We start from the raw sequence: 10,616 nt of genomic DNA on the forward strand, positions 1-10,616 counted from the left end.
CAGGAGTTTATGGTTTTGACCAACACCCCTTGAACAAAGACACATGTATTGACAAACTGGGGAACCACCGGCATAGGTTGGATAGCTCAGTTGGTAGAGCACTGGAGCAGCAATCCGAAGGTCGCAGGTTCAAACCCCGCTCCAGTCAATTTCTTTTTTTCAATATTAAATTAGTTAAAAGTGTATCTCAATTTAGGTTTTGCCCTTCACCGATGTATAAACACGGATATACTCAGTGTGTTACCTCCCGAGTGAAAGTTGGAAAAAAATCACTCGGGTGGGACTCGAACCCACGACCTCCTGCTTTCTAGTGCAGATGTCTTACCACAGGACCACAGAGCTTACGGGATCTGTTGGCTGGCGAAACGTCGGTGAAGGGCAAAACCTAATTTGATTTGCATCACCCCGACGCAAAATTCCATCTTATGAATAATTAAAAGTGTATTAAACATTACACTTTCTACACAGTACACTATCCAATATTATATTCAGAAACCGAGAAAAAAAGACAGGATTGCCATTTTCACTTTATACTGAGAGGTTTCAGTTTAGAAGATTATTTGCACTCGGGGAGTCGGGGAGTCAGACAGTGAGTTAGTAATTGCATTCTTTATCTACCTCTCAAGCTCAATATCTGCAAACATGTCATGCACCTACATTGTGTTGTTCTTAAAAATACAATTCATTTCGTTGTTCGTGGGACCTACAGTGGCTAGCCTATAGTCCTGTACCTGACTGACTGACTGACTCCCCTCCCCGTCTGTCTCCCAGTCATTTGTGAATTTGACTATATAAGTCTCATCTTAGCTCAAAAGTTTACTTTGCTTGTCCCAAAGGGCAAGCCTACAACCATCTTTGGGTTGCGTCTCGATAGTCCGAAGTACCATTGGTCTGAAGTCCCATTGCAATGGTCCTACGTCCCATTGGTCCGACGTCCCATTGGTTCGAAGTCCCATTGGTCCGACGAAAAATAACTGTGTAGTTCCACTGGTTCAGGTTGACTGACCCTAACCCTAACCCTTATCCTATGGGGCATCGGACCAATGGGGCATCGGACCAATGGGACGTCGGACTAATGGGAATGTATAGAGCAATGGGCCATCGGACCAATGGGCCATCGGACCAATGGGCCATCCGACCAATGGGACTTCGGACCAATGGGACATCGGACCAATGGTACTTCTGACTATAGTGACGTCAGACATCCCCCCCCCATCTTTGTACCTATTTTGCTAACTGACTGACTGACTGACTCCCTGTCACTTCTGACTTAGACTTTCATAAGCCTCATTTTGGGTGACTCAGATGATCCGACCTGACCCCTTTAGACCAAATGGGTCCAGGACCAGCAATACTATACTTGCCTTGTCTTGTTATAATATTTTGAGTTTTAAACTTCTAATAATTGACTTTATACAACTGCAAGTACATAAATACACCCATTTTGAAGAGTTCAAATCCACAGCTTTTCCATGGGAGTACATAATTCACCATCGACAATGTCCTCAGCAATGTCCAGGGCTGAACAATGGATGTCCTCAATGCTTTGACTTGCATCAAGAAACTGTCGGAAAAGAAAGGGAATACGTTGGTTACTTCGGGAACATGTGTAGAAAATAACTTCAGCTGTGCCGATTATACCAAAATTTGAATATTCGATCAAGGGCTGTGCCGATTCCCGAATCTACATACCGAATATTCGATCATAAGGCCAAAAAAAAAAAATAGTCGGTCTCTGGTTAGACCAAAGTTCCGGAATTGATGCGGCGACGCGGTTTTTTTTGGTTTTTTGGGGGGTGTTTTTTTTTTCTTTTTTTCACGCTTGAATTGTACAGACAAGGTGGGTATTATTTTTGCTTTTTTGTGTCCTCAATATACATTGGTGTCCTCCATAATATGCCTTGGTGCCCTTTATCATTTGCCTTGGTGCAATTTCCCCATTCCTTGGTGCTCCTTGGTACAAAAATTTGAGGAGGTGCGTCAATAGAGGGCGCTGTTGTAGCTTCCGTGTTAATTTGAAGGGAAAAAAAAGGTTGCACGCATGATTAAAATCGACGCGCACGCTGACCTGTCCAGAGACTGAGTATTTTTTTGTTTTGGCCTAAACTGAATACTTCTATAGTTTTTGCCTGTTTGAATTTTCAAAAACGGGAAGCTACGCACATACACACCTAACTATGATATTACTTTATCATAAAGTTGCGGCAATTTCATTGTCAGGCGCTTAAAATCCTCCTTTTTAATACTGCTCCAGGATGTCACTGGCTCTGCCTCAAAATATTGACAGTCACTGCTGCAGGAATTTGCAGGATTTAGGCAGTGGTCAACCCCCCCCCCCCCCCATGGACCACATTCAAGAAATAATGGAGGAATCTGCAGGATTGAGGCTATATGCTTTTTTTCCATGAGGCCAATTGAAGAATTTTGCAGGATTGAGGCTACATCCTAGCAAAAAGGCCTAGGGAGTTATTCATTAATCTTTCTGACTAGGGCATGACTCTGGCAAACAAGTCTAACACGTGTATGACTGACCTCCCATGTGCTTTCCTTTAGTTGGTCGTAGTTGTCTTTGACTTTTTTCTGGAACAGTGTACTTTCGTAACGCTCTTCTCCAAAATCGTCCCGTTGCTCCGCCTCCTCCAGGTTAATGTCGAGAAAGAAGACGAGGTCCGGCTTGGGGAGGCCCACATCGGGCTGTTTGCACCAATGCAGATCGAAACCCTGTGAATAATCATATTAAATAACATCCATAAATACCCGAGACTGTTTACCAGTTCCTACTGGTCGAGAGCCTGTCACGTGGTGCAAGGGCGTCAATCGCTTCTCATAAGTGGGGGGGGGGGGGGGGGGGGCATACCTTGATGAGCACTAATGCGAGCATGAAGTGCGAAGTGCGAAGCCCTAACGGCGTACGGTTCCGGGCTTTGGATTCTAGATGCTCTGTGGTGCGATCTAAAGCCCGATTCATACTTCACGCGAAAGCATGTGCGAAGCGAAATTCATGTCGTCAACAATGGCGGACGCGCTTCGAATGTATTGTTGACGTCACGAATTTCGCTTCGCTTTCGCTTTCGCGTGAAGTATGAACCGGGCTTTAGGCAATTTCTGACCACAAACGACAATTTCTTTTAACAAAAGATCATCTTTGAGACATCTTTTTGAGTTTGAAGTCATGTAATCAGCTATTCTGAGCTATAGAGTCATTATAAAAGGCTATAATTTTGTATTCGGGGACGAAAAAAGTGGGGGGGGGGAAAAAATGACATAATATTCCCCCCCTCCCCCCACTTTAAAAAGTGTAGGTGGGGGGGGGGGGCCCTTGTCCCCTCTGCCCCCCCACCGATTGACCTCCATGCGTGGTTGGTTTTAAACTGCTGGTAAAACTTTGCTGCGTTCTATGCAACATCGCACAGTACAGTAAAAATGACCTTATGAAGATTGACAATATGGTTACAAGAGAAACAAAGGTGCAGTTTTAAGGATTGCAAAAACAAAATTATACATTGGAATAAATCCCTGTCATCGGATTGGTACGTTGTTGCTCACGTGTCACTGAATTATTCGTCCCAACACACGGCCCGGCTGCACCGCAAAAAATAGAAGTTTTACTGCACGGTAAATAGAACTTTCATTGCATGGTCATACTACATGTACCAACCAATTAGATGACGAGGATTTATTCAGGCACCTAAATAAAACAAATAATGAATGTTTTTGAGTGCAATGGAAAGATTAATTTCATGAAGTAACAGATGGAATGTTCCATTCCACTTGGCTTAGCCTTGTGAAATAGAACACTCCATCTGTCACCACATGATATTATTCTTACCATTGCACTCAATAAATATTGAATGAATAAACCTTCATTATTTGTATGACATTGGCCCTAAATGTCACTTACTTGTTTTGCTGCTGTGAACGCAACCCCAGAATATGCATATCTGTCAACTACCAGCGTTGTTCCTTGATTCAGTAGCTTCTGCATATATGGCCTGTGCAGTGAGGAAAAACAATACCTATGCTTATAATCCAAATTCACAAAGATAAAACACGTAATATTTTAATACTTTAATCTTTGATTATTTGATACTGAAATGTTAATAGGGCCTAACTAAGACTGTCTTTAATTAAAGTTTATCTGCGAGTTTTAAGTCCATCCGAGTTGAGTATAGTCTGACTAAGAGTATCGACCATCGTCCAATAGAGCCCTCTCTGTCTCCGAGCGTACTCGCGGAGCGTACTCGCGCAAGATGCGACTTTGTTGCACAATCGAGTTACGACCTTGTTGCACTGACGCGACAACATGTCCCTCCAGTAGTATCCCCCAACTCTCTTTTTGAGACTCTTGAGGGGGTACTTGTGCACGGAGTACTCAATGTTCACAACTCACACGAGCTCCCATCGATTAGCAGAGAACAGCAGGTGAACTGCATTGTCTTGCATTTCCATCTTCTTCTCCAGGTAGGAACCAATTGTCTTGCCAATTACCGTGGTTCTGTCTGTAAAACAAAAGAGAGTAGTCCCCAAAAAATTGTAAACAATACTTTGATGAGTTGCAGAAGGACGGTTTCGCAAAAATTTCATGAAAATTAGACATCTGAAAAAGGCAGCACTTTCTGATTAGCCTATAAAGAGGGCAAGTATGCTTCTAAAGCAAAAATAAACTACAAACTAGGGCCTAAGCTTAAATGTGAAAATCAAAATTTGACAAACTTCGACATGTTTTGTACTAGCCCCATAAATGTGGCCTATTTACTGGACTGCCTCCATAAACATAGGCCACACATCATGCACATCCACATACATGTACAAAAATCGTGTCGACTTTGCCAAATTTTGATTTTTACATTTAGGCTTAGTTTGTAGGGGTTTTTTGCTTTAGAAGCATACTCACCCTCTTTATAGGCTAATCAGAAAGTGCTGCCTTTTTCAGATGTTTATTTTTCGTGAAATTTCCAGATTCATTTTTACACGTTTGCGTATCAAAATTTCAACATGAAATTTCACAAAAATTAGACATCTGAAAAAGCAGCACTTTCTGACTAGCCTATAAAGAGGGTGGGTATGCTTCTTAAGCAAAAAAAATCCTACAAAATAAGCCTAAATGTGAAAATCAAAATTTGGCAAAGTCGACACGATTTTTTTACATGTGGATGTGTGGCTGCCTATGTTTACGGAGGCAGTCCAGTAAATAGTACTAGTTTTGTACATGGTGGAAGTGCCTTTATTTACGGAGGTAGTCCAGTAAATTGGCCACATTTATGGGGCTAAGAAATGCCAGGAATTCGTTGAAAGTAATGCAACAGTGTTACTAATGACTGCAACTAAGCATGATTGATGATAGGCTAACTAACCTACCTGGAAACCGCATGGCCTCAGCTGCTTTTCCTTTCGCCTGCAGTGCCTCGACAAGCTTCCGACATTGTGTTGACTTGCCCGCACGATCACAACCCTCAAAAACAATCAACGCACCCCTCCTCATTCTTTCTAGATGAAACTAGGAAAATCGTTATGGACTATCGTAGTTAATGGTTACGGTCGATGTTGATGTCACACTGAAAAGATAACGATTATAAGCTTTTTGGCAGTCGAGTGTTGAGAGGGTTTTATTTTTTTCGACTTTCCCGCCACCATGTTGTGAACGTGGCGGGAACTGACGGTGACTCACTCGTGCCCAGACTGGACTGGTTCCTCATCCCTCTGTTTTCGTTACTTCTAATGGGGCGGGAACCAGTCTTGTTTCTGCAGCCTTGTCCCCATGTCGTCCATTTACGCCACAGTAGACGTTTCGAAATTCATGACTTTGCTGCAGCAGCTGATGAACGGGATTCCAGAGTAAAATGAAGTACTCAATTACTTTAGTGAACGAACGAATTGACAAGTGTGAGTTCCACGTTTGGGATAAAAAAAGTACGAGTTGGTCTCAAATCAAGGTCGACTCCCAACGCAGTAAAAAAAGGACTGCAACATGCGCGCAAGATGTTGTGCCGTGCATGCGCATGCATCGTGCAAAGCAAATGCGACGTAGTAGTATTGATGACGTACCGATGTACCCTAACGTGGCGCGGCCCCTAACGTGGCGCACTTTGATTTTTCGCCAGTAGCGCCTAGTTAGAGCAAAAGTTTTAACTGAAATTTACAAAGTTACAAGAAAAATATACTTCAGCGCGATTTTCTGATTTTATTTCGAATTGCACCGTGAACCCTTTAAAAATGTCCCACAAAAATTAGAAAATAGTTTTCTGACATGTCTGACAAACTTCTAGTTGGGTATGTATAAAGTAGAGATAATAATGGTTTATCAGAATGTATCAACTTTACAGAAATTCTTCCCAACTCTTCTTTTCTGGCCGTTGAAGAGGTACTTGTGCATGGAGCCCATACAGTTTCTTGTTTTTCTGGTCTGTTTTCCAGAGAGTTCCAGCCTATGGCCATGCATCGTACCGTCTCCTATGTTCAACTGGGACGGATTGCCTACCACGAGGCTCTGCAGATACAGACACTGTTAAAAAGATGCATGTTGGACAAGATAAGATCCCCCAGGACCAGTCGCCCGGAAGTACAGGATACATTGCTAATCTGCGAGCACGAACCTGTCTACACAGTTGGCCTGAGACATGCAGACTACCTGGCCTCCGAAGAGCAGAGATTGCGAGAACTAGGAGCCGATTTTCATCGAACAAACCGCGGTGGCTTGATCACATTTCATGGACCTGGGCAGTTGATGGCCTATCCAATCATCAACTTGGCTCATTATACGAAAAGCGTACGTTGGTACATTTCTCAGCTGGAGAGGACTATTATCAGCACGTGTAAAGACTTTGGGATCGCGGCCACTACGTCACCCGATACAGGCGTGTGGGTGAACGACAACAAAGTTGCTGCTATAGGTACGAATGATTGTCATGGATTTAGGTCGACAATGGATCGACCCATTAGGTCAAGCTGGTCATGTGGACAACATGCGAGAGGGCCAGCCTTGTAGTGTCTTTTTTGTACCTATCTGACGGATTGATTGATTGACTGACTGACTGTCACTTGTGAGTGACTTGATCTGGACTGTCGACTGGTGAAGTGGCAGTGCTATTGAATCTATAGACGAATCTGGGGCCAATATGCCCAGTAATGATAGTCCTAATTTTGTTGACTATGGGATCCGTGTGCCAACAAAAGAGGGTGCCTTTTACCACTTTTGAGAGCCCCTTGGACGGGACATACAGCATGTGCGACTGTGTGTACTGTGCTTTACTGGTTACCGCGCAAAGTAGGCACGACTTCCTGAGTGTGCCAAAACTATTAGCCACGGCGTCTTTGCTTGAGCATCAAGCGTCGTCGTTGTGTTAGTGCATTAAAATTCATCTTGTGATGGCCTCGGAATCCCAGACTAATACCCAACCCCTATAACTTTGGATCATTCAAAATCCGTAAACGATGAACTAGGAGCCAATCTAGGTTTCCCCCAACTCTCCTAATCTGGCCGTTTTGAATAATCCTGCAGCAGTGAGTGGTTTCATGATAACATAACAACATTATAATTGTATGTTTTTATTATTTTAACAACAGGGATTCAGTGCAGCAGATACATCACAATGCATGGACTTAGCCTGAACTGCAACACGGACCTGTCCTGGTTTGAGCACATTGTTCCCTGTGGAATCAAAGACAAAGGCGTGACCTCCCTCACGCGAGAACTGAAACGGGAGATCACCGTTCAAGAAGTAGTGCCGGTGTTCCTGGAGGCTTTTGCCAGAGAGTTCGACTGCTCAGTTGTAGAATCGGCAGAGAAAGACTTAGCTAGAATTTCAAATTTTGAATCATGTTTATAACAACTTACTGGACTGTTGTTACAAACTACATTCATTAATAACTGTTTATTCATAAATACCAAAGACGTTTACCCATTTCCATTGGTGGAGAGCCAGTCACGTCTTAAACGGATGAAAAAGACATGGCTGGCTAATCTTAAACACATTTCCAGTGCCACATGAAATTATTTTGGACGACTAAAGATTCCCATGAAGTCCTCAATTCATAACGCACTCACCACAGCTGCATCTGAGCGTTGTCGTGCAGTATGCGCGACACACATGCCAATCTCCATAAAAGGAGTTGTTAACGTCTTACTCGTGAGCTGGACACTCCATTATATAGCTAGAGGGATGTTTCGAAAAACAGAAAGTACAATTGTCTAATTTTTGACTTGTTTTGACCTCCGGACCAAAAATAGTTGACCGAAAAGGTACATATACATGTATTTATGAACAGGAATAAATATGTGCTTGGTTGGTATTAAACACTATGTTTAAGACTGGTTGGAGTTTGGAATGCTGATCATTCCAGACTCCAACCAGTCTTGAACATAGTGTTTAACACCGACCAAGTACATATTTATTCCCTCACTTAGGGTGTTTTTATTTTAATTTTGAAAAAAATAATTTATGCAATTGCTACAGTAATTTATATACACTTTTTGTGTTTAAATCAGTTTCAGAAGCAATTATACATACACAGGAGGTTTTTTTTTAAATTAATTCTTGGCCCATTTCAAAAATAACCAAATGTTATTTGTTTTATGACTGAGAAGTGATTTTAAAATTGCAATAGATGTCTCACTTGATACACTTGAATTTTATTTATATAAATCTTTTAGACATACATCACATAGAAAGAGTCCGCAATTAAATTTGGAGGACCATTTCCCCACCTTTTAATTGATAACTTTGCTTGCAGAAATCAAGAAATTTGTAGGTGGATAAAATTTTAACTTTTTATTCTAAATTAATACAATAATATATGTATTTAAGTTAAGTTTAACAGTTTCCCATTTTACAAAGACAAGAAGATTGATACTGGAAGAGGTGAAAGTGATATGTAATATCGGAACGGTTAATATAACTTTTACTCCGAATGGATGTGTGATTTGGCAATTAACTAAATTAAGAAAAATATAACTTGGCATATACAAAATTTAGAACAATAAAGTTCATACGAATGAACAATTTTTTTCTGAGCAGTCTGCTGAGTAAAGGCTTAAGTGTTATTTTGCTTTGCACCTCAATCTTTGCAAATTAAAAATAGGATGATGCAAATTAAAAATAGGATGATGCAAATTAAAAATAGGAGGATGCAAATTAAAAATAGGATGATGCAAATTAAAAATAGTAATAATAATAGCTTTATTTATTGATGGTATAGCCATGTCACCTCGTTTGTGATTTCAATGGGCATCATTAAAAAATAACTATTTAAAAATACATGTACATTGAAAAATTTACAACACCGGATACATCATAATTATAATGAAATAAATATACTACAGGTTTGAAATACAATAAAATACTAGGCTTAAAATTCAGCACTCGGTCAAGTCATCGGCAAATCGGTGAACTTTGGCTTGACGGATGCCTCATTCCAATGAATCGTTTTTGTTTGACTTTTACCACCTAATAAATAATACCAAAAAAATATACATGTACTAAATCTCGTGGTAGGATGGGCCCGGCAGTACACAAAGTTGTGCTTTACTTCCAACATAAAGATATGAGAAGTTTATTGAAAGAAATTATCACTGTTGCTGAAATAAATAAAGAATTCATACAAAATTGCTTGGAAAGGTCTTTTTTGATTGTCTTGTGCTCGTCATACTTGAGGTTGTGGAGCTCCATTGAAGAGAAAAATAGTCGACAGTGCGCCCTTCTTTAAGCCACCCATCAGGCGCAGAAGTGCTCAACTGCATCGCGGATGGTCAAGTTTCTCGGTACTATGCAGCATTAGCCGACGTACGTGACGGCAAGGATGACGATGATGATGACAACGATGATGATGATGCTGATGACGATGGGAATCAGCCATTCAACAATCATATTTAGCCGATTTCTGTCCAACGTAAAAAGAACACGTTAAAAATCAAGTGAATTCGGGAAATAATTCGAAATCATCAATGACGGAGTTCATGAGTTTTCGGGTCATATGAATTCCCTGGGGGAACGTAGACAACAGGGCGCCCGCACACATAGGACGCGAGCGCAAAGCGATAAGGAAATGTTAGAAATAAGCCCCCCCCCCCCCCCCACCTATTGATTTTCGGAGGCCTAATTATTGTCCGGAGAAAAGGTCTGCAATTCAGCACGCCTCACTGCCAAAAATGTCTTGATCCACCCCATGCTATAGCCCCCCCCCCCCCCAACAACAACAACAACAAATATAGGCTCTATAGAACCGCGCCTGGACGACGTGGCATTACAACTAAGGTAAGGGAGTCCACCTCAGGCTGGCCGGGCTAGGTGATAAAAACATAACCTCCTCGGTGGATCGGAATATGAATGCATGATGACTTGGAGTTTTCGACTGAAGATGCGTATAAAATTGTCTTGTCAGCAGGATGGCGTGATAAAGTGCAAATTTCATGAAATCTTAGTTCTTACTCATTGAATTGGAAGGTAATTCCAGCCGTACGATTGCATCCGGCGCCGGACAGAGGACTCTCTTCTTGTTGGCTGAGCACGTACATGTGACCATATTTTGTTAACATCTCCGTGGAGGAATAAGAACGAATCCTGCATGCCATTTCTCAAAAGACTATTCAGTGAAAACGAGGAGAAAAAATATTTCGTCCT

At 41.6% G+C, this 10,616-nt stretch overlaps 2 protein-coding genes and 1 non-coding gene across 5 annotated transcripts; 2 read left to right on the forward strand and 1 right to left on the reverse strand.

Moving 5' to 3' along the window:
• Nucleotides 1–75: 75 nt before the first annotated feature.
• Trnaa-agc lies at nt 76–148 on the forward strand. The gene has a single exon. It is a non-coding gene; the product is annotated as a tRNA-Ala (tRNA).
• Nucleotides 149–1,193: 1,045 nt separating this feature from the next.
• On the reverse strand, nt 1,194–5,571 carry LOC119723942 (thymidylate kinase-like). Its single transcript, XM_038194860.1, has 5 exons — nt 5,359–5,571; nt 4,391–4,499; nt 3,902–3,992; nt 2,533–2,721; nt 1,194–1,564 (listed from the first exon to the last, which is right to left on the reverse strand). Exons 1-5 carry the CDS (start codon nt 5,480–5,482, stop codon nt 1,454–1,456), a joined length of 624 nt encoding a protein of 207 aa, XP_038050788.1. The 5' UTR covers nt 5,483–5,571; the 3' UTR covers nt 1,194–1,453.
• A 187-nt stretch (nt 5,572–5,758) lies between these two features.
• On the forward strand, nt 5,759–8,179 carry LOC119723941 (putative lipoyltransferase 2, mitochondrial). 3 transcript variants are annotated; one of them, XM_038194858.1, is made up of 3 exons: nt 5,759–5,883; nt 6,415–6,890; nt 7,564–8,177. In XM_038194858.1, exons 2-3 carry the CDS (start codon nt 6,428–6,430, stop codon nt 7,824–7,826), a joined length of 726 nt encoding a protein of 241 aa, XP_038050786.1. In that variant the 5' UTR covers nt 5,759–5,883; nt 6,415–6,427; the 3' UTR covers nt 7,827–8,177. The 3 variants fall into 3 exon arrangements, with proteins under 3 accessions (XP_038050786.1, XP_038050787.1, XP_038050785.1); XM_038194859.1 differs by having other exon boundaries at nt 5,790–5,910; nt 7,564–8,178; XM_038194857.1 differs by lacking the exon at nt 5,759–5,883 and adding an exon at nt 6,096–6,270 and having other exon boundaries at nt 7,564–8,179.
• The last annotated feature ends 2,437 nt before the right edge of the window (nt 8,180–10,616 follow it).

The sequence above is a fragment of the Patiria miniata genome, unplaced genomic scaffold (assembly GCF_015706575.1).
Source record: "Patiria miniata isolate m_02_andy unplaced genomic scaffold, ASM1570657v1 HiC_scaffold_17, whole genome shotgun sequence".
NCBI classification, from domain to species: domain Eukaryota; kingdom Metazoa; phylum Echinodermata; class Asteroidea; order Valvatida; family Asterinidae; genus Patiria; species Patiria miniata.

Bases quoted from the DNA above. Each gene is read 5' to 3' on its own strand.
- LOC119723942 (XM_038194860.1), bottom strand. From the start codon at position 5,482: ATGAGGAGGGGTGCGTTGATTGTTTTTGAGGGTTGTGATCGTGCGGGC. The intron at 4,500-5,358 runs GTAGGTTAGTTA...TTTGTTTTACAG, and splicing joins TGAGGCCATGCGGTTTCCAG to ACAGAACCACGGTAATTGGC. The intron at 3,993-4,390 runs GTGAGTTGTGAA...CTCACTGCACAG, and splicing joins GCTAATCGATGGGAGCTCGT to GCCATATATGCAGAAGCTAC.
- LOC119723941 (XM_038194857.1), top strand. From the start codon at position 6,248: ATGTCTGACAAACTTCTAGTTGG. The intron at 6,271-6,414 runs GTATGTATAAAG...TCTGTTTTCCAG, and splicing joins TCTGACAAACTTCTAGTTGG to AGAGTTCCAGCCTATGGCCA. The intron at 6,891-7,563 runs GTACGAATGATT...TTTTAACAACAG, and splicing joins CAACAAAGTTGCTGCTATAG to GGATTCAGTGCAGCAGATAC.